Source organism: Chelonoidis abingdonii, chromosome 11, assembly GCF_003597395.2.
Source record: "Chelonoidis abingdonii isolate Lonesome George chromosome 11, CheloAbing_2.0, whole genome shotgun sequence".
NCBI classification, from domain to species: Eukaryota; Metazoa; Chordata; order Testudines; family Testudinidae; genus Chelonoidis; species Chelonoidis abingdonii.
Genome location: NC_133779.1, coordinates 25,146,467 through 25,169,072, shown reverse-complemented (window position 1 = coordinate 25,169,072; position 22,606 = coordinate 25,146,467). Strand labels below are relative to the sequence as shown.

General features: G+C 61.4%; 4 protein-coding genes across 5 annotated transcripts in view; 2 read left to right on the top strand and 2 right to left on the bottom strand.

Annotated features, from left to right (window-relative positions):
* PFAS (phosphoribosylformylglycinamidine synthase) overlaps nucleotides 1-3,215 on the top strand; it is a 28,524-nt gene extending 25,309 nt beyond the window's left edge. The window contains exons 18-20 of the mRNA XM_075070658.1: nucleotides 205-227; nucleotides 776-1,157; nucleotides 2,753-3,215. Coding sequence (XP_074926759.1) covers nucleotides 205-227; nucleotides 776-1,118 — 366 coding nt within the window. The 3' untranslated portion in view covers nucleotides 1,119-1,157; nucleotides 2,753-3,215. The remainder of the gene's footprint in view (nucleotides 1-204; nucleotides 228-775; nucleotides 1,158-2,752) is intronic.
* Nucleotides 1-22,606, bottom strand: part of LOC116836046 (uncharacterized) — a 441,820-nt gene that overhangs the window by 123,971 nt on the left and 295,243 nt on the right.
* The window catches only part of LOC116836047 (uncharacterized), a 445,785-nt gene that overhangs the window by 163,489 nt on the left and 259,690 nt on the right, over nucleotides 1-22,606 (top strand).
* Nucleotides 1-22,606, bottom strand: part of LOC116824745 (uncharacterized) — an 864,335-nt gene that overhangs the window by 690,695 nt on the left and 151,034 nt on the right. The gene's annotated exons all lie outside the window — the stretch shown is intronic.

The following is a 22,606-nucleotide window of genomic DNA, read 5'->3' as shown; positions in this document are numbered from 1 at the left end:
CCACCCCAGAGCTGGCTGCATCTCAGCGCCAGGCGAGGGGTCCCCGTATACACAGCCCCCGTGCTCCACGCCAGAGCTGGCTGCATCTCAGCGCCGGGTGAGGGGTCCCCGTATACACAGCCCCCGTGCTCCACCCCAGAGCTGGCTGCATCTCAGCGCCAGGCGAGGGGTCCCCGTATACACAGCCCCCGTGCTCCACGCCAGAGCTGGCTGCATCTCAGCGCCGGGTGAGGGGTCCCCGTATACACAGCCCCCGTGCTCCACGCCAGAGCTGGCTGCATCTCAGCGCCGGGCGAGGGGTCCCCGTATACACAGCCCCTGCGCCCCACGCCAGAGGCAGCTGAATCTCAGCACCGGGCGAGGGGTCCCCATATACACAGCCTCCACACTCCACCCCAGAGGTGGCTGCATTTCAGCGCCGGGCAAGGGGTCCCTGTATACACAGCCCCCGCGCCCCACCCCAGAGCTGGCCGCATCTCAGTGCTGAGCGAGGGGTCCCGTATACACAGGCCCCACGCCAGAGGCAGCTGAATCTCAGCACCGGGCGAGGGGTCCCCATATACACAGCCTCCACACTCCACCCCAGAGCTGGCTGCTTCTCAGCGCCGGGCGAGGGGTCCCCGTATACACAGCCCCCGCACCCCACCCCAGAGGCAGCTGAATCTCAGCACTGGGTGAGGGGTCCCTGTATACACAGCCCTTGTGCCCCATCCTATTTCACAAATATGATGGCCTGTTCTGGGGGCTGTCCCACGGGGGGGTCTGCCCGTCTCAGCCCCTTTTCCTCTGCCCCAGGTTGCATGCGGTTCCACTCACCCAAGGTGCTGGCTGCAGTGACGTCGGGGGGCCTGGCCCCACTGCGCTACGTGGATGACCAGGGCCAGCCCACCCAGGAGTATCCCCTGAACCCCAACGGCTCCCCGCTGGGCATCGCCGGGCTCTGCTCGCCCGACGGGCGCCACTTGGCCATGATGCCCCACCCCGAGCGCTGCGTCCTGCCCTGGCAGTGGCCCTGGATGCCGCCCGCCTGGCGCCGCACTGTGGAGGTCTCGCCCTGGCTGCGCATGTTCCAGAACGCCTGCGAGTGGTGCCTGCGCCACCCCGAGGGGGAGTCCTGACTACGGAGCCCGGGCACCCGCCGGGGCTCAGAGCCAAAGGTTTGTCCCCGGGCCGGGACCGGCACCGGCACCAAACCCGCCCTGCTTTTATCCCGTGTCGGAGGGGGGAGCACATGGCCCCGCCCCCTCTGCCATGACCTCACGTGCACCACGTGTATGAGGTCATGCCAGTGGGGCTGGGCGGTGCACTCGTAAAAACACCCCCCCCCCGCAGCGTGACCTCGCCCGCACTGTGCATGTGAGGTCATGCTAGTGGGGCAGGGCGGTTGCGCCCATAAAAACGTTCCCCCCTGCAGCGTGACCTCGCCCGCCATTTGTGCATGTGAGGTCATAGCTAGTGGGGCGGGCGGTGCGCCATAAAAACGTCCCCCCTGCAGCGTGACCTCGCCCCACCGTGCATGTGAGGTCATGCTAGTGGGGCTGGGCGGTGCGCTCGTAAAAACATCCCCCCCCCGCAGCGTGACCTCGCCCACACCGTGCATGTGAGGTCATGCTAGTGGGGCTGGGCGGTGCGCTCGTAAAAACATCCCCCCCCTGCAGCGTGACCTCGCCCGCACCGTGCATGTGAGGTCATGCTAGTGGGGCTGGGCGGTGCGCTCGTAAAAACATCCCCCCCTGGAGCGTGACCTCGCGTGCACCGTGCATGTGAGGTCATGCTAGTGGGGCTGGGCGGTGCGCTCGTAAAAACATCCCCCTCTGCAGTGTGACCTCGGGTGCACCAGGCATGCAAGGTCGCAGGGTGGGGTGAGGTCATGCTGGAGGGGACGGGGTCACATGAGGAGGCGGGTCCACGCTATTCCCAGAATGTCCTTAGCTCTGACCCCTACAGGACCAGCACCCCCCCACCCCCCAGCCTGGAGACCTGTCTGCAGTTCCCCTTACTGGCCACTGGGGACAGACTGGAGGAGGAAGCAAAGCAGGTGTGGGAGGGGGTCAGTGGGGGAATTGGGCTGGGGGTGAGGATGGTCCAGGAGGAGGATGGGGGATTTAGTGGTGACCTCTGAGAGTGGTGAGGGGGAGCGACGATCTAAGCAGCCCCTGCCTGCTGGTTAGTGGGTCTGGGGGCTGGAGCCCAGAGGAGAGGGTGGGCCTGCACCCCCCACCAGACCCGGGGAAACCCCCCTGCGGGGGCCAAGGACTGGGAGGTGAGGAAGAGTGAATCAGAGGGGACGGCTGAGGGGGCAGAGTTGGGCGGGGCCCTTGGAGGACAGCTAATGCCATTGCTGTAGATCAGGGGTTCTCAAACTGGGGGGTCGCAAAGTCATTACATGGGGGGTCATGAGATGTCAAGCTCCCCCAAACCCCACCTTCCTCCAGCATTTATATTGGTGTTACATGTGGTAAGAAGAGTTTGATTTATTGGGGGGGGGGTCGCACTCGGAGGCTGGTGGAGATGGTGGTTCATTCCCCACCGTGACAATTCACACCGTCCCCTGTGATGTGATAGTGTGGGGGGGTCCGGTCCTCCCTGGGGCAGCGGGGTATTTACACGGCTGGCAGCTCCTTTCTTTCCTCCCTCCCCCAGGAATGAACTCAGCCTCCCATGGGCTGGCGGCAGCGCCCAGAGGGGAGGAAATGGCTTGTCCCAGCGGAAGGTGGCCCTGGCCCCTCTAATGTCATTCGTTGCCTTGCAGGGCCCGAAGTTCCCACGGGATTTAGTTCCCGGCTCGGACCAGAGACACACAGATGCTGCTGCTCGTCTATATGTGCAAAGGAAAAACTCGTTTTTAAAGTGGCCCTTGGTCCCTCGGAAGGGGGAGTGGAAAAGCCTGGAGCTGTGTTGGGCTGAGGCTGGTGGGACTGGCCAGCTGGAGACGCCCTGGGCTGGGATCGCAGGCATCGCGCGCGGCTCTGTCAGTGACAGCTGGGGCACTGGGAACGGCCCAGAGCCGAGCACGCTTGGACCTCACGAAGGAAATTCAGCCCGGGGGAAAGGTTCTGCTGCCATAGAAATGAAAAGAAAACCAGGAAGAAGCGGGATTTGCTAACCGCTCGCGGTGCTGCCAACTTAGTGATTTTGTCTCTAGATTTCGAGACATTTTGGTTTCCCTAGCAAAGAAATGTGTCAGAGCGACCTTTGTAAATGCTTCCCCGCAAGTGGGGCTCAGCTCCGGTTCCTTGGGGCCGGGGAAGGGGTGAAAATCCACCTCCAATGGGCGGGGAGGAGACAGCTGCCCCCAGGGGAGACGTTCTGATCTGCGTGGTAATAACCAGCCGGCCCCACTCCCTGGCTGGGGGTGGTGCAGGGAAAACCATTTCTCACTGGATCCCGGAGGCGGTGGCCACTGCCCTGGTACCTGGGTACATATCCTGGGCCCCCTCCCCAGCCCGGCTGCTGAGGAGCTCGGGGGAGAACGGCTCCAGAAAGTCGTGGCTGGCAACCTGCCGCATGGGGACCGCTGGGAAATGTCCCATTGGTTCCAGGCACGGGGCTGGCTGGGAATCCCTCCCACGGGGTGGGGAGCTGCAGCCCGCGGTCCTGGGAGGAGGCTGGAGCCCGCTGCACTGGGGGGCTGTCCTTGGAGGGGGAGCGGGGTCTGGAGCTCCTTCGCCGTGGTGCATTGGGCCGGGAAATTCCCAGTGCTCAGAGCAATGGGGGCCCTGGGACGCAGCCCCCGGCCTGGCAGGCTCTGAATGAAGGCAGAAGATGAGGCTGGTGGGAGGGGGGGTAACACTGCCGGGGCACAGTTGTCACACTGCCGGAGATGGACGTTTAAATCAGCCTCTCCGTTATCGTGTCTGGGATTGATGTCGGACTGACAGACCTCTAACTACCTCCTGTTTATCCTTTGTAAAAACTGGCACAACACCAGCGTTGTCCTGGGACTTCCCCTGTGCCGCACGAGCTGGTGCCAAGCAGCATTAACCCCCCGCGAGCGCCTCAGCCGCTCTTTGAAACTCTCAGCTGCAAGTTCTGTGGGGCTGCTGGGTTAAAAATGTCTAACTGGTAACTTTTAGCCTGCAGAGAGGCCGGTGGAATGGAAAGTGCGATGAGACAGCATCATCTGTAACCCCTGGCCCCTGAAATGCTGCTGATTCTGGGGAGTAGCATGGCCTGCCAAGGGAGAGCCCCCCGCAGAATAGTCCCTCTCCCGCTGATCCGCGTGACACACCAGGGCCCGATCTCTGAGCTTGGAATGTCGTTTCTGTCCCAGAATAGCCAAATTGGTGCCTGGGGTTGCTGGTCCAAGCGCAAGGAGTTTTACCGGCTTGTGCCGTGTGACTGGAGAATAGCGAGCGTCCTTCCTGTGTTCAATAGCGGTTAAAGTTCAGCGCTGCAAAGGCCGGAGGGGGCCACTGCCCATATCTGGCCTGACCCCCTGTGTCACACAGGGTGGAGAACGGCCCGTCGGCCCCAACCGCTTCCCAGAGCAAAGCTGTCAGAACTGCATCCAATCTCGCTTGGAAAAGGGCCAGTGATGGAGAACTCACCTGACAGCTGGGAAATTATTCCCCTGGTTAAATTACTCCCACTGTTCTTTCCGGTCTGAATTTGTCCAGCCTCAACTGCCAGCCGTTGGGTGGTGCCAGACCGTTCCCTGTGAGATTGACAAGCCCGTTATTAAATCTTTCTTCCCCGTTGTGCTGGAGTGGGGATTTTCCATAATATTTTGTATGAATAGCGTGAGTGCCTCAGTTTCCCCTGTGTGGTGCACGGCTAGGAAGGGTGTGGGGAAAGGTGGTTTGCTCTGCAGACAGATGGGGTAACAGGCGTCTGGCTCTGTGGGATCTGGGCCCCATGGCCACGGGAGTCAGAAGACCGTGGTCACCCTGCCTGGATGCTTGACCCCTAACTCCTGCCAGCCAGGGCTGGCCAACCCCTGCGCAGGATGCCGGCAGGATTTGAGCAGCGGGGGCTGAAGGCTCTGAGGTTTGGTCTCAGGAGGCGGAGAAGCCAAGGGGCTTCCCCTAGTGCAGCAGGCGACCCTATGGGGCAGGCTGACACCCGGAAGGGGACCCCCCGGGACTGGCCCAGAGCACCAGCCCCCTGCACCCATGTAGGTACTTAGGGACGGTGATCAGCTTGCTCCTTGGGACGCTGTGTTGCAATCTCAGCCAGGTTTTTGGATCCTTTCATCCTTCCCGTAGCTCTTCTCCGACCCCTCTGCCATTTGCCAACACCCGTGTATGGTGGCCCCAGAGCGGCGCATGGGATCCCAGCAGCGGTCGCCCCAGGGCCAGACGCGGAGATAAAATCACCCCTCGCACCGTACAGAAACCTTGTGCTATTAACGCCGGAGAGGTGCGGACTCACCCCTGCGGTGCCTCCTGGGAATTAGCTCGTTCTGGCTGCGGATCGACCTCTGCAGGGCAGGGATGTGCCTGTCCTCTGGCCCCCGTGTCCCTCCCTGGACCCAGTGCCCTGCTAGCTGGGGTGCTGCCCCGGCAGGAACCCCTCAGTCTTAGGGTCTCCCCTCCCCGGGGAACCCCCACCCGCTATCCCCACCTCGCCTCAGTATACGGCTGCTGCCAGGCAGGCCCGGCTTTAGGAAGTGCGGGGCCCAATTCGAACATTTTCAGCGGGGCTCCGGCAGGGATGACTAAAAAAACAAACGTGAAAAAAGCCTTTCGTTTCTTCGCAGCCGGCTCCCTAGAAACAGTTCTGATTTCAGGGATGTGCCGCAGGATGGATGTTTTGTACCAACAGGGTTACCAGACGGCCGGGTTTTCCTCCCGGATGGCGATTTAAGACCCCAAAAGCCTGACATGTCTGGGAAAATACAGATGTATGTTAACCCTACCTAAAGCTCTTTTTGAAATGATGAGCCTGAACTAGAAAGGGGCCCCAGTTCACACGTGTGGGTCCCCGCCGCTCCCTGGGGGTGTGTGCATATGTGTGGGTCCCCGCCGCCCCTGTGCAAGTGTGTGGGTCCCCATGGGTCCCCGCGCTCCCTGGGGCTGTGTGCATATGTGTGGCCCCGCCGCCCCTGGCAAGTGTGGTGGGTCCCCGCCGCTCCCTTGGGGGGGTGCACGGTGGGTGGGTCTCTAGCGCTCCCTGGGTGTGTGCGAAGTGTGTGTGGGTCCGCCCTGCCTGTGCACATGATTATAGTGGGCCCCACCGCTCCCTGGGTGTGCTCGTGCGCACATTGCTCGTAGGGTCCCTCTCCGTTCCGCTCCCTGGTGTTGTGTGCATATGTTGTGGAGGGCCCCACTGCTACCTGGGGGTGTGCGACTGTGGGTCCCCGCTGCTTCCCTGGGGTTGTGATATGTGGTGGGGTCCCCGCCGCCCTGTGCACGTGGATGGGTCCTCCGGCCGCTCCCTGGAGGTGTGCGCATGATGTTGTGGGTCCCCACCACTCCCTGGGGAGGGTGTTGTCACAAGTGTGGAATATAGGTCCAGCCGCTTCCTGGGGGGCTGTGAAAGTGTGTGGGGTCCCACAGCCGCCCCTATACTGTGCGCATGTGTGTTGTGTTCCACCGCACTCCCTAGGAGAGGAGACGTCGAGTGCCAGTGGGATTAGGTCCCCGAACCGCTCCTCTGGGGAGTGTGCGCAAAGTGTGTGGGTCCCCGCCACTCCCTACGGATGTGCGCACGTGTGGGTCCCTGCCTACTCCCTGGGGGCGGTGCACTTGCGAGTTGGGTGCAGCTGACTCCACTGGGGGAAGTGTGTGCACATGTGGATTGGAGTCACCCAGCGTCAGCCCCTGTGCACGTGAAGTGTGGTCGATACCCCGCTGCTCCCTGGGCAGGGGGTGTGGCACACGTGTGGGGGTCCCCGCCGCTCCCTGGGGTGTGCGCATGGGGTGGGTCCCAGCTGCTCCCTGCCCCTCATGAAAGCAGACGCTGCAGGGTTAACTGCCGCTGGGAACTGCAGGGCACATGGACATGGTTGCTGCGAGGTAGGGTCTGGCTGGCAGGCAAAGCAAGGATGTGCGGGGCGGTGGGGGCAGGGCAGGGGGTGCGCGGGCTGGCTGCAGATCGGGCTGATGCAGGGCTGGAGGTGCGGCGATGGCTGCGGGCAGGCTGATGCGGGCTGGAGGCAGGCAGGCGGGTGCGGGCTGGAGGCAGGGCAGGGCTGGCTTGCGACGGCTGATGCGCCGGGCTGCAGGCAGGGCAGGGGGCGGTGCGGGCGCTGGCTGTGGGCAGGGGAGGGGAGGGTGTGGGCTGAGCAGGGCAGGGGGTTGTGGGGCTGGCGGGAGGGCTGATGCGGGGCTGGCTGCAGACGGGTTGTGGGGCTGGTGTGGGCCAGGGGAGGGGACGCTGGGCTGTGGGGCGGGCAGGGGGCGTGCGGGGCTGGCTGCAGCACGGGCTGATGTGGCAGGGCAGGGGGCGCGGGGATGGCTGTGGGCAGGGCTGATGCGGGACTGGCTGCAGGCGGGCTGATGTGGGGCTGCAGGCAGGGCAGGGGCTGGCTGCAGACAGGCTGATGCGGGGCTGGAGGCAGGGCAGGGGGTGTGGGGCTGGCTGCGGGCAGGGCTGATCCGGGGCTGCAGGCAGGGCAGGGGGTGCGGGGCTGGCTGTGGGCAGGGCAGGGGGTGCAGCCCACCCTGTACGGTGAGTGCCCCCTCCTCCTGCCTCCCCCACCCACTCCCCACCTTGCCTCAGTATCGGGCGACTGCCAGTCACTGTCTAGCCCCACGCCATGGGGCAGGCTGCAGCATCAGCCACTCATCACTGCCAAGGTTGGGTTTGAACCTGCTGCCTTGGCCTACCCCTGGGCTGCCCTCTGCAACCCCCAATATCTGTTATCCCAATGCTAGGCTGCAGCCTGGGGCTTTCCAGGTGGAGCCCCCCAGCTCCTCTGCCTTTCCCCAGCCCTGCTCCGCTCAGGTCCCTGCAGCCAGGCCCTTCTCCCTCTGCAGGCAGAGCCATCCAAGCTCCTGGCTCCCAGCCTCTTATACAGGCCAGATGTGGCCTGGTCGGGGTGCGTCCCAGCAGCTTCGCAGCTCCCAGCCACAGCCTCCCCCAGGCCTGTTTGAAGCCCTTCAGGGCAGGAGCGAGCACGGCCGCAGCCTACGTTTGTCGTCTCAGAAAAGCTACCAAGTTCGATTGACGGAGCTACTTGCCATAAACTGAAGTTGATTGGCATTAATTACATTGACCTCCTTTCGTTCTCCATCAGCCGCGCCATTATCTTGCCCGGGATCGATCGATGTCAGGCTGAGAGGCCTATAATTATCCAAGTCAGCACATTTAGCAGTTTTGTAAATTTCTTCCAGACTTCTGGAACTTCCCCGGTGCGCCACGACGTATTGAAAATCAACATTGACGGTCCAGCGAACCCCTCAGCCAGCTCTTCTAAAACTCTTGGAGGCAAGTTAGTGGGACCTGCTGATTTTAAAATGTCTAATTTCAGTAAATTCTTTTTAATGTCCTCAGAGATGCTATTAGAAGGGAAACAGTGTTATCACCATATGATGAAACTGGCTCATCTCCCCCCACCCCACCTGCCCACAGATATGGAACAGGAATATTTATTGAATGTCTCTGCATTATTAATAAATCTACCAGTCCCATCTAGTAATGGACCAATACCATTGTCGGGATTCTTTCCCCCCTAACATTTTGTCCTTATTGTCCTTAACTCTGCTAGCCAGAGATTGCTCCTTGCGTCCCTGAGCTTCCCTTATCAGTTTTCTACAATTCCTAACTTCTGATTGATATTCATTGCTATCAACTTCCTCTTTTTTATATATTTTTTACCACTGTCTTCACTTTTCTAAACCAGAGTGCTGTTGAGTCTGTTTTGTTTTTTTACCAGCACAGCCTTCTTCCTCAATTGTAGGATTGTGGTTTGTGGGGCATCCAGGAAGCTGTTCTTAAATGAGTCCCAATTACCACTCACATTTTTCTGATTAAATTCTTCCTTCCAGCTGATTTGGCTCATAAATTGTTTTCGGCTTTGGAAACTGGCCCAATTAAAACACCAAGTAGATATTATTGCTGGTCTGGACTGTAGTGTGGTTGCATGTTATCGTCCCAGTCTGAACTGATTTGGAGGAAATAACGGGTTTTTCAGCTATGGGGCGTGGACTAGAGCTAATGTACTGGGGCTTCAGTGAAGCGTTAGGCACGGTACCACCCGGGACTTGATTAGTTAAGGATGGAAATCCTAGAACGCTGAACTGTATCGCATGGGTCAGCCAAGCGGCGGCATTGGCTGGACAATTTATTGGCTGCTCCTTGCTCACATGCTCAGGGTCTAATTGATCACCACACGTGGGATGGGGAAGCAATTTCCCCCAGGTTAGATTGGCACGAACGTGGGGGGTTCCCCTTCTGCAGTGTGGGGTGCAGCTGGCCCGTCAGTCATGTCAAGGGCGGAGTGAGGGTTTAAAAGCAGGGAGGCTGGGCAGTTGCAGGGTAGCTCTGGGGCAGGGCTGGGCTGGAGCCAGAGCCCCAGAGGGGGGTCTTGGAGCCCCCGTGACGTGCAAGGAACCAGGAGGTCTGGTGAGCCGGTGTCACAGCCCAATGGCCAAAGGGGTCCCCGTGGGGAAGGCAGATCAGCATTGTGTATGGCTAATGCTGGTGCAAGCATCACAGAGGGGGTGACGATGTGATTCTGGCGGGACCCAACTGAGGTGCCAATTCAGGACCAATTGCTCAAACAGGGCAGTCACAGGCCAAGGCTGGGGTTTTTCCACCTCTAAGGCAAACCAAACCAGCCAGACAAAAATGACTTTGGTTTCACCCCACTGGCTAACCCTGGCCAACCACAACCACAATCACACAACAATTTCCTTATGACACTCATCCTCACCAAGTATCCCACAGGCCACCCGTCCTGGGGATAATGGTTATAAAAACCAACACCCCAGTAGAAGAAAAGGTTCTCCTCGATCCAAGGACCAAGCCAGATCCAGGTCAATATACCCTCAGGATATTCACCCAAATCACGCTGTGCCAATTCCTTTAGAATCTACAATCTAAAGGTTTATTTCATAAAGGAAACAGATAGAGCTGAGAGCTAGAATTGGGTAAATGGCAATATCCCTTACATACAGTGATGGCTAAAGTCCTTAGTTTCAGGCTTGTAGCAGTGATGGAGTAACTGCAGGTTTAGTCCAGGCGCTGGAAGAACATCCCCCGCTGGGATGGGTCATTCAGTCCTTTGTGCAGAGCTTCAGATTGTAGCAAAGTCCCTCCAGTGGTAAGAAGCAGGATTGAAGACAATGATGGAGATGAAGGCATCAGCCTTATATAGGCTTTTCCGGTGTAAGAACCTTTTGTCATTTCTGTGAAACCTTAGCAGCAGAAAATGGAGTCTGGAGTCAGATGGGCCATCTGCACTTTGCTGGAGTCACAAGGCGGATCGCCCCTCTCAAATGGGTCGTTGTGTAGCTATGGTCTTAATGGGCCATCAAGCAGGCTAACTCGAGCTGACACACAGCTATCTGGGTTCACCCAGAACGCATGCACCAACTTGAAATACAGACAGCACCAGCCAATTTCATAACTAACTACAAAATGAACCGACATACAGACATGCACAATCAAACCCGTAACCTGGTCTTGACACCTGATCTGACACGGGGGCAGGATAGGGGGCAGAGGGGGTGGGCAGCACGGTCACGTAACACCCTGGAAGACATACCGGCCCCACCCCAGAGGCGGCTGCATCTCAGTACTGGGTGAGGGATCAGCCCCACCACCCCCGAGGCAGCTGTGTCTTGGGTCTGGGAGCCGGGGCCGCCCCATGGAGAGTGTGGGGTGATGGGCCAGGCCCTGGGGAGGAGCTGAGCCTGGGTGGTGCATCTGGCCTGTGGCGTTAGGCGGACAAGGAGGGAAATGGGGAGCTAGTGGAACTGGCTGCCTGAGTCTGCAGAGAGCCTAAGCCCGTTGCTCCCTGGGGCGTGACCCCCCCAGCCCTTTGCAGAGGCCCACGATGCCCTCGCTGTGGTTGGTGCCAGGAAGCCATTGACTGGGCGCTTGTACAGACCCTGCCGTCCAGAGAGGGGCGAGGTGGGAACGTCCTTGGTTTGTCTGAACATCAAGTGCGTGCCTCAGTTTCCCCTCTGTGTTTCTCAAGCATCCAGCGGAGAGATAAGGGTTTGGGACCCGTCTGGCTGCACAGGCTCTGGTCCAGGCTGCATTCCTGATGCCTCAGGAACCTGCCACCCTGGCTGCGGGGTCAGGGTGCAGGGCCCTTTGGGGGGGAGCGTGGCACACCCCAGAGCAGGGCTGGCAAGAGGGGAATGGGTGATGTGGGGCAGGCCCGGGGTGGGCAGGCAGCATGGGCTGTGCCTGTCGGCGGTGACAGCCCTGTGTGCTGCTGCCTGGGCGCTTCCCACGCCGGGTGCCAGCCGGGTGCACCTGGGAGAACCGCCCCGGCTGAGGGGGGGCACCCTCGAGCACCCGTCCCAGGGGAGGAGGAAGGGAGATTGGGGGGCCAGAGAACACGGGGGGTGAGGAGAGGGATTCGGCCAGTGCTGAGACCCTGGGTAGCTGCTGGGCTTGTCGTCTGGGCCCAGGTGGCCTGCCCAACCTGCCCCACTAGCCAGGTGGTGTCGACCTCGACCCTGGCACAAGCCCCCCCAGGAGCTGCTGTGCCCGACCCCTCCCCTCTCAGATAGGAGGGTTGGGGGGCGGCTCCCCCGGCCGGTGGGCAAAGGAGAGGACGGGGCAATCGTCACACCCCTTAGTCTGCACCGGGGGGAGCAAACCCTTCCTGACCCCTGCAGCGGGCGGCCCTGAAGCATGAGAGTGGAGCCGAGCCATGCGGGCGTCTGATCACCCGCTGCCTGGCGAAGACGCTGAATCAAAGGCGCTCGGGATGGAACCAATTTTGGGGGGCTCAAAATGGCCGGAGAAGGTTCGGATCTAGTGCTGTGGGGTGAAGGGCTCACGTCACACACCCGTCAGCACCGGGGTAAGTGTCCAGCTTGTAGCCACCTGGGCGGGACGCCCAGCTCGGGGCAGACCCGGGTCTGACCCTTCCCAGGTAAGCACTGCCGCTGTGGGGGTCTGGGTTATTCTCGGGGGGGGGGGCCTCCCGCCAGCTCTGCTCTTGTGCCAGGACGCCTGGGTTCTACCCTTGGCTCTGTCACTCAGTGTGGGCCCATGGCTGTGGCCTGTGCCTCGGTTTCCCCCGGGGAGAAGGGAGGAAGGCTGCCTGCCCTGCTCTCAAGGCAGGGGGTGCAGCTCAGGGGTGCCCGGGCTGAGCGGCGCATCCCCTGTGCCCCTGCCAGCCGGGCGCCCTTGCCCGGGACCCCCTTGCCCGGGACCCCCTGGGCTTTCAGAATAGCCCAGCCGCTGTCCCGGTGTGCACGGGAACCCGCTCGATTCCCCCGGCCTGTCCCATCGTGCACCGGGCCCCACAATGCACTGGGAGGTTACCCAGCAGCCTTTGCTCCCTGGGACACCCCTGCACCTGGGGGTGTAACCCGGAGGCTCTTTCTCCATGGGGTGTATTGGGCATCGGAGTCACGTGGGGGTGACCCCAAGCAGGGGTGAGGGGCATTTCCCGCAGCTCCGTCCGACTCTGCCACCCAGTGAGGCTTCACTATGGGGGCCATGGGCATCGCTAAGCCCCCGCTCCCCTCCCAGAGCCAGGAGAGAACCCAGGAGTCCTGGCTCCCAACCCCCACTGCTCTAACCACCAGCCCCCACTCCCCTCCCAGAGCCGGGGAGAGAACCCAGGAGTCCTGGCTCCCAGACGAGGTGTGGGGGCGCATGGGGGCGCTGTGGTATGAGATGCGGGGGCAGCCAGGGACCTTGTGGTACGAGTGAGGGGGGCAGCGAGGGGCGCTGTGATATGAGATCGTGGGGCAGCTGGCGCCTGTGGTATTGAGATCGGGGGCAGCCAGAGACGCGTTGGTACGATGGTGGGGGGCAGCAGGGGGCGCTTTGTAAGGTATGAGGTGGGGGGCAGCTGGGCGCTTGTGGTATGGATGGGGGCGCCGGCGCTGTGGTATCGAGTGGGGGGCGCAGGCCTTGTGTATGAGATGGGCGCGGGGCGCTGTGGTATGGAGGCGGGGCAGCAGGGTGCTGTGGTACGAGGCTGGGCAACGGTGGCAGCGGCGCAGCCAGGGGCCGCTGTGGTACGGTGGTTAGAGAGGGGGAGCGGAGCAGGGACTCCTGGTTCTCTCCTGCTCTGGGGAGGGGTGGGGGCTGGCGGGTCACAGCAGGCTGGTGGGCAGCCAGGATCTGGGTTCTCTCCCTAGCTCTGGGCGGGGCGGGGGTCGGTGTTTAGGCAGTGGGGTTGGACCAGACTCCTGGGTTCTCTCCTGCTCCGGATGCGAGGGGGGGGGCTGGTGGTATAAGCAGGGGGTGCGGCCCGACTCCTGGGTTCTCTCCCTGGCTCTGGGAGGAGCTGAGGGTGGGGTCTGAGCAGTCGGGGGCTGGGAAAGCTGGAGACACATTCTCCTTCACCAGACACACAGCTTGGGATTTCCTTTCCCTCGTCCCAGCACACAGGGCTGTTCACAGACAACTGCTTGGAGACCGAGGTAGCTTCCTCCATAGGCAAGTCAATACCCCTGACAGACACAGGCACATTTCCTTTACTGTCACATTTCTCCACACAGGGAACAGGTAAGGGATAGGGACACTCTTTTCCACTATTCCTGTCTTCCCAAACTGCTGACTAGACCAAGCCATCAGCTCACAAGGCTGCCTAGGCTCATCCAAACTTTTCTCACCAGGCCCATTGCCACTCCAACAGATAAACTGCCGCTCTTTTCGCTATCCTGAGTTACTTTTAGCAAATCACAGTTACCCTTTTCAGGTTCACTTTTTACAAGCTGTATTAGCTAACAATTCATTACCCATCACAAATTTACCCTTTCCTTCCTCAGTTAGGGCTTCCACCTGACCATTTACTTGAATCTGCTCCTGAGAAACATTTTCCTCCCCAATGAGATCTTTTTGCTCCTGATCTAACTCCAGATTCACTTCTGAGACATTAGACAGACATTTAGAAACTCCACTCACAGACACACTGCTTTCTTGCACAGACAAACAGCTATTACCCCCCAGGTTAGACTCCCCCTCTCCCTGGCCATGGCAAAACTGGTTAGACACAGAAAACTGCCCAGAGTAATACCACATATCAACATAGTTATAAACTGGATAGTCAAGAGGATACAGTTCCTGGTGTCTTTCCCTTGCTTCTTTGAGTTGGAGCTGAAGTCTAGCAGTTTCTTGTTCCATCTGTCGAGTTTTCTCCTCAGCAGCCAGTAATTCCTTCTCTAGCTGGGCCGAGGCTTGCTTCACTCTCATTTGAGTTTCTGCCAGTTTTTGCTCATATTCAAACTGCAGGCTATCCCTCAGGGCTTGCAGTTTCATTGCATTTGCTAATGATTTCTGGCTCATGGTCACGGATCTTTAACCAAACAAACTCTCAATACCAAAATTTCAAATTTAGATAGCGTGGGGTTCTGACCCAAAGCTTAATTGACCTGGTTCTGTGGATCCTGCCGACTACGCCACTGTGACGAAGTGGTTCTGGCGGGACCCAACTGAGAGTGCCAAATCAGGACCAATTGCTCAAACAGGGCAGTCACAGCCCTAGGCTGGGGTTTTTCCACCTCTAAGGCAAACCAAACCAGCCAGACAAACAGACTTCGGTGTCACCCCTCTGGCTAACCGCAAGTCACACAAGCAATTTCCTTAGACACTCCAGTCTCCCAGTATCACCACCAGTCCCACACGTCCTGGGGGATGAATGGTTTATGAAAACCAACACCCCAGTAAAAGAAAAAGGTTCTCTCGATCCCAAAGGACCAAGCCCCAGACCCAGGTCAATTCAATATGTTTATTAGAGAATATTTAAATAAGGATGATACACAGAGTTTGGCATGTCAGTCATTAGTCATTTCATTGGGGGCAACACACACAGAGTATGGGGGACCACTGGTATTTGGTTATGGGTTAGCATATAGTACATACAGTCTGTAATGTCCCCAATGCGGGGTGTACGGTGGGTGGGGTCAAAGTATAGTAGGGGAGCAGTGAGGGTACATCGCTCATCATACACATCAGATCTTACTCACAAATCACGCTGTTGCCAGTGCTTTAGAATCTAAAATCTAAAGGTTTATTCATAAAAGGAAAAAGATAGAGGTGAGAGCTAGAATTGGTTAAACTGAATCAATTACATACAGTAATGGCAAAGTCCTTACTTCAGGCTTGTAGCAGAGATGAAGTAAACTGCAGGTTCAAATTGAGTCTCTGGAGAACATCCCCCGCTGGGATGGGTCATCAGTCCTTTGTGCAGAGCTTCAGACTGTAGCAAAGTCCCTCCAGAGGTAAGAAGCAGGATTGAAGACCAAATGGAGATCAGGCCTTCGCCTTATATAGACTTTTCCAGGTGTAAGAACACTCCTTTGTTCCTACTGTGGAAAGTTACAGCAAAATGGAGTTTGCAGTCACATGGGCCAGTTTCTGCTCACTTGCTGAGTCACAAGGCGTATTCGCCTCCTCTCAATGGGTCAGTTGTGTAGCTAATGGTCCTTAATGGGCCATCAAGCAGGCTAAGCTGAGCTGACACCAGCTAGTCTGGGGTGTCACCCAGAACTGCAGCACCAACTTGAAATACAGACAGCACACAGCCAATATTCATAACCTCAACTACAAAATGATACAGACATACAGACAGCACAATCATAACCCGTAACCTGGTCTTAGACACCTTATCTGACCCCCTTTACATAGGATTTGGTGCCACTACAGAACCTTGGTTCCAACCCATGTTCTATACGGTCCCAGTTTATATCAATAACGTCACAGAGGGTCAAAGGTGTGAGTGTGGAAGGGAAGATTCCTTCGCAGGTCATGAGAGGCCAGAGGGGGAAGAGAGCAGAGAACGGGTTAACTCCACGCTCCTGCTAGGCCCAAAGATAAGTCGCTGACTCCAGCCCGCTCAAGGCCACACACACACCTGGCTCGAAAGAGGGGACCCCGCAAATCACCGACCGGCCGGGAGAAAGGAAGATGCAGCTGAGCAGCCCTGCAGAGGCAGCCCATAACGAGGGAGAGCAGCGGAGGCCAGCCTGCATGAGAACAACGAGGAGAATGAAGTCTAGCCGCTGTGTTTTGCGAAAGTCGAGGAGGCCACAGCGCGGCGGTTTGGACTGGTACAAAGAACACGTGGAACAAAACACCCCCAAAGGAACCTGGACTTAAAACCCCTCCTGAGAGCTGGAGCAATTCGGAGATCGCAGCGGACCCCGGACGACCTGCCCAGGACAGAACTCCCGTCCCCCCTTTCACGTTACCCCAGGCCTGGCCAGCCTCGGGGCGCGCGAGTGTGAGTATGAAAGTGAGTTCGTGCTTGGGGGGCTAACTCTTCCTTCCTCTGTGTGATGTGGGACGCACCCGTCACTCTCCGCTGGTATTTTATTAATAAGGCTTTAAACTGAGACCCTTGGTCATCTCCTCCCCAAACAATCCTGCGGCTTCAGCCCGGTTGCCTGACGCCTCGGGCAGATTGGTAACCGAAATCTGCCGCACCAGTCGTGCCATAGGGGGGTTGGTTCCCGCTATCCTCAGCCCCTCCCAGGTTAGGGAATCGGGGTCTGGATGGGGGAGCCAGGCCCCCCCGAAAACATGGCCAGGCCAGTCAGCTCCATTCCGGGTCACTCCGACTCCTGGTTTTGCGGGGTGGGCGGCACAGGGTTTTTGCAGCATCCGACCAGCAGGGGGTGCCCCTTGGTGACCCGAGCGCTGTGACTCTTGCCCTGACCGTGACCTCCCCAGCAGCGCCCCCTGCAGGCAGCTCGCTGCAGCTTCCCTCCTAGCTCCCTAATGCCCAGCCCCAGGGGTGACCCAGGCAGCTCCCGGCCAACGGCCCTTCAAAGGGTCAGACCACCAGCGGGCAAGGGGCACTGGCAGCACTCGGGGGGCAGGGGCTGCGGGTCGGGAGTGAGGGGCACCGGCAGCACTGGGGGGGCAGGGGCTGCGGGTCGGGAGTGAGGGGCACCGGTAGGGCTGGGCTGGCAGGGGCTGCGGGTCGGGAGTGAGGGGCACCGGCAACGTGTGGGGGCAGGGCAGTGGGCTCCCCTGCTTGTTATTTTTATGGCCCGAGAGCAACTAGAGTTAGAGCGTTCAACTGTCTAAACAAAGAACTTCTGCCTCTTTTGATCACGTCTCAGGCACAAATTCTGAACCTCTATCTGAATTTGCAAAAGTGTTTGCTGTAAGTTTATACTGTTGTTTGCTGTGGTGTTGTAGCTGTGGCTCCCGGTCCCGAGATCCATTATAGAGACAAGCATGGGTACGAGATAATATCTTATGACAAGCCTTCGTTTGGGTGAAGACAGCTGCTCAAGGCTTACACAGGAGCGTCTCCTTTCCACCTTCTGGCTCCTCACCAACTGAATGGTAAGATAAAACGACTATTACCTCACCCCCCGCTCTGGCTCTCTCTGTAACTTTTAACAACATACGCAGATCCAAACGTTACTTCCCTCCCCAAAATTAGAGACGTTCAAACACTAGGTCTGATATTATGTGATCAAGACGGCTCTGCGTATCCGCAAACATAATGGGAAAGTCCTTTTAGCTTACCAATACAATATGTTTTTGCTCCATGAATCCCCAACTTGCCTATGTGTGCATCTTCGCCTTACACTCCTTACTGGGTTCATCTTTCGCTCTCACCCAGCGGCGCTTCGTACTTTGGCTAAAGATTCTTGTACATAGCGCGTGTGCTATCCAGAACGGCTATGCCCGGCCCCCCCATCTGTCCCCTCCAGCCCCCATCTGCCCGTCTGCTGTCTGTCCCCCCAAAAGCCCCGTCTGTCCGTTGTCTGACGTCCCCCCAGCCCCAACAATCTGTCCCCCCTCCAGCCCCCCATACTGCCCGGTCTGTCTGCTCTTGTCCCAGCCCTCGTCTGTTCCCCGGCCCCCTGTCTGCCCGTCTGGTCCCCCCAGCCCCCCTGTCTGTTTTTCTGGGGTTTTTTTCCCCTGTTCTGTCCCCCAGCCCATCATCTGTGCTGACTGTCCCCTAGGCCCCACGTCTGTCCCCCGCCAGCCCCCCTGTCTGTCTGTCCCTAGCCCCCGTCTGTCTGACTGTCTCCCCAGGGCCCCCGTCTGACTTCCTCCCAGCCCCCCCATCCTGATTCCCCCTAGCCCCGTCTGTCCCCCTCAGCCCCCCATCTGCCGTCTGTCTGCATCTTCCCTCGCTAGTCCCCCCGTCTGTCCCCCAGCCCCCGTCTGTACTGACTATCCCCTTGTGCCCCCTGTGTGGTCACCCCCAGTCCCCTCGATCTGCCCATCTGTCTGTCCCCCCAGCCCCCGTCTGTCTGACTATTCCTCCTGGCCCCTGTGTTCCCCCCCGCCCCCCCCCTGGTTTTCTGCTGTCCCCCCCAGCCCCTCATCTGTCCCTCCAGCTGCCCAGTTCTGCCCCCCAGCCCCCCTTCGTCTGGTCATGTCTGTCCCTCCGCCCCCATCTGCCCTTCCCCCATCTCTCTGTCGCCCCCCAGGCCCCTTGTCCATTCCCCCAGCCCCCGTTCTCCCATCTGTCCCCCAGCCCCCCGTCTGTTCTGTCCTTTCTGTTCCCAGGGCCCCGTCTGCTCCCTTCCCCCATGCTCTCCGTTGCCCCCCAGCCCCTATCTGTTCCCCTCCCACCACCCATCTTGCCCCCTGGCCCCTCCTGTTGCCTCCCCCACTCCCCCTCTGTCTGTCTGCCCCCTCACCTCTCCATCCGTCTGCCCCAGCCCCCCATTTGCTGCCCTCCCGCCCCCCGTCTGCCCCCAAGCCCCCGTGTTTGTCTGTCTTCCCCCCCACTGCATCTTCATTCCATCTTGCCCCCAGCCCCCTGCTTGTCTTTTCCTGCCCCCCCGCAGGCCCCCCCGTCTGTCCGGCCGCTCTTGGACCTCGCTCTCCCCTCCCCCCACAGGTGCTGCCCGTCCCCGAAGGGCCCCGGTTGGGGGCTGACGCTGTCGGACGGTTAGGGGGGGCCGTGCCGGGGGGTGCCCGGGGGTGGGTGGGGAAGGAGGGGCTGCGGGGGGAGGGTTGGGGCCCCAGGGGGGAGGTGGCGTGGGCGAGCGGGGGGCAGCCCCCGTCTTCCCCACTGACCCCTCTCCCCCCAGAGCCCCTTGTACCAGATCGTACGCTCAGGCCGTGATCCGCAAGGAGAGCTGCACCGGCCAACGCTGCCCACACCGCCAGCCTCGGCAGCTGGACGGGGGGCCCGGCCCCCCCGCCCCCCGGCCCCCCACAGGCACCCTCTGCAGGACCTTTGCCGCCGTGCGGAGAGCGGCCTGCTCCGGCGCATCAGCCACCTCCGGCGAGCGCGAGATGCAGGAGGTGGGTGGGCCCCGGCCCAGTCCCCCCGTCCCCTGCCCGCCGGGCTGTGCCCCCCGAGTTCCCCTAATGCCCCGACTCCCCTGTTGCCCCAGCGCTGGGTGCCCCGCTGGGCCCCCCGGCCCCTCGTTCCCCTGCCCCCCGGGGCTGTGACCCCCCGGTCCCCTGCCCCCTGATTCCCCCTGTCCCCAGCGCTTGTGCCCCCTGGGCCCCCAGCCCCTCAGTATCCCCTGTTACGCCCCAGTCCCAGAGCTTGCCCTCCCATTTGCCTTGCCACCTGGTTCCTCATGCCCCCCCAGTGCTGTGCCCACCCGGTTCCCCTGCCCCCTGGAATCCCCTGCCCCAGCGCTGTTGCCCTCCAGTTGTTCCTGCCCCATGGGTGTCGTCCCGCTCCCCCGGGGCTGTGACCCCCGGTTCCCCGCCCCAGGGGCTGGCCCCCGTTCCCCTGATCCTACCCCGATCCCCTTGTCCCCCCATGCGCTGTTGCCTACCCGTTTGTCCTGCCCCACCAGGTTTCCCCTGCCCCGGGCATGTGCCCCCGTTCCCCTGCACCCTGACTCCCCTGTCCCCCCAAGAGCTGTGACCTCCCCCTTGTCCTGCCCCGTGGTCGTCCTGGCCCCCCAGTACTGTGCCCCCCGTATCCCCTGCCCCCCGGGGCTGTGGCCCCCCGTTCCCCTGCCCCCTGAATTCCCCTGTCCCCCCAGGCGCTGTGCCCTCTTCACTTGTCCTGCCCCGTGGTTCGTCCGCCCCCCAGCGCTGTGCCCCCCCGGTTCCCTGCCACCCCCAGTTGCTGTGCCCCCAGGTTCCCCTGCCCCCCGGGGCTGTTGCCCCCTGGTTCCTGCTGCCCCCAGTTTCCCTGTTGGCCCCCCGGCCCCACCCACCAGCTCCTCAGCATTCCCCTGCCCCCGGCAGGCTGTGCCCCCTGTTCCCCTGACCCCCTGATTCCCTCTGTCCCCCCAGCAGCTGTGCCCCTGGCTGCTCCCCACCCGTTCAGCTTGCCCCCCCTTTCCCTGTCACCCCAGCTGGCTGTTGGCCCCCCTGTCCTCCCCCCCTGTTCCCTGCCCCCCCAGGCTGTGCCCCCGGTTCCCTGCCCCTGAATTCCCCTGTCCCCCGCGCGCTGTGCCCTCCCGTTTGTCCATGCCCCATGGTTTCGTCCTGCTCCCCCGGGGCTGTGCCCCCCGGTTCCCTCCCCCGGCTGTTGCTCCCCGGTTTCCCCTGCCCCCTGATTTCCCCTGTCCCCCAGCGCTTGTGCCCTCCCAGTTTTGTCATGCCCCCCGGTTCCCCTGTCCCCCCCGGGGCTTGCCCCCCCCTTTCCCCTGCCCCCTGACTCCCTCTGTTCCCCCCAGAGCTGTGACCTCCCCACTTGTCCTGCCCCGTGGTCGTCTTGCCCCCCAGTGCTGTGCCCCCCCCGGTTCCCTGCCCCCGGGCGCTGTGCCCCCCCGGTTCCCCTGCCCCCTGATTCCCTGTCCCCCAGCGCTGTGCCCTCTCCACTTTGTCCTGCCCCGATGGTTCGTCCCTGCCCCCAGCGCTGTGCCCCCGGTTCCCCTGCCCCCCAGTGCTGGCCCCAGGTTCCCCTGCCCCCCGGGGTGTGCCCCTGTTTCCTGGCTTGCCCCCCAGTTCCCCTGTGCCCCCGGCCCCCCCAGCTCTCAGTTCCCCTGCCCCCCAGATGCTGCTGCCCCCCTGTTCCCTGCCCCCTGATTCACCTGTCCCTCCCAGGGCTGTGCCCCCTGCGTTCCTGCTGCCCCCCCGTTCCCCTGTCCTCCCCAGTGCTGGCCTCCCGGCCCCCCCAGCCCTCAGTTCCCCTTGCCCCCAGCGCTGTGCCCCATCGGTTCCCCTGTTGCCCCTGATTCCCCTGTTTCCCCCCAGCGCTGTGCCTCCCAGTTTGTCCTGCCCGGTGGTTCGTCCTGCTCCTCCCAGTGCTGTGCCCCCCAGTCCCTGCCCCCCGGGTTCCTCCTTTGCCCCCCCCAGCACTGTGCCCCTCCTCCTTCCTCTGCCCCCTTGGTTCCTCTGCCACCCCCCAGTGCTGTTGATCCCTGCTCTTCCTGCCCCCGTATTCCCATGTCCCCCCACTGCTGTGCCCCCCATCCCTGTCCCCCCAGCGCTGTGCCCCCTGGTTCCCCCTGCCCCCAGTTCCCCCTGCCCCTGAATTCCCCTGCCCTCCCAGCGCTGTGCCCCACTGGTTTCTCCCTTCTGATGCCCAGTCCCCCTGTCCCGGCCCCGGGCTGCGGGCGGGAGGAGATGCCCGCGCGGCCGGGGTTGGCCTGGGGCCCGGCCTGACCCCCGTGTCCCGGCAGAGCCTGTTCGAGGTGCTGACGTCGGAGGCTTCGTACCAGCGCTCGCTGCGCCTGCTGGCCGAGCACTTCGTGGAGTCGCGCGAGCTGGGCGAGACGCTGGTGCCCCGCGAGCGCCAGGCCCTGTTCTCCAGCATCCTGCGGGTCAAGGAGATCAGCGCCAGGTCAGCCTGCCCCATTGTGCCCCCCATGTGCCCCCTTGTACCGCCTGTACCCCCTGGCATATCCCCCCGGTGTGCCCCCCGCGAGCGCCAGGCCCTGTTCTCCAGCATCCTGCGGGTCAAGGAGATCAGCGGCAGGTCAGCCTGCCCCATTGTGCCCCCTTGTACCCCCTTGTACCCCCTGTGCCCCCCGGCATATCCCCCCGGTGTGCCCCCTGCGAGTGCCAGGGCCTGTTCTCCAGCATCCTGCGGGTCAAGGAGATCAGCGCCAGGTCAGCCTCCCCCCGGCGTGCCCCCCATGTGCCCCCTTGTACCTCCTGTACCCCCTGTGCCCCCCGGCATATCCCCCCGGTGTGCCCCCCGCGAGTGCCAGGGCCTGTTCTCCAGCATCCTGCGGGTCAAGGAGATCAGCGCCAGGTCAGCCTGCCCCATTGTGCCCCACAGCATATCCTTCCAGTGTGTGCCCCTGTGTACCCTCAGCCTGCCCCATGGCATGTCCCCCCTGGTCTCCCTGTGTACCCCCAGCATGTCCCCCCCCGGACCCCCTCATAGTCCATCCACGGCCCCCCCGAGCTGCCCAGCATACCCCCTGGCCCCCCGCTCCACGCTCCCAGCCTGCCCCACACTGAGCCCCCCGGCCCTGACGCCCCCCGTGTGCCGCGGCAGGTTCCTGGAGGCGCTGGAGCAGCGCGTGGCCGAGAACCTGCAGATCCGCGACCTGAGCGACGTGGTGGCCGCCCACGCCCGGAGCGACTTCTCCGCCTACGTGGATTACGTCCGCAACCAGCCCTACCAGGAGCGGGAGTACAGCGCCCTCATGTGTGTGGGGCGGGGCCGGGCTAGGGG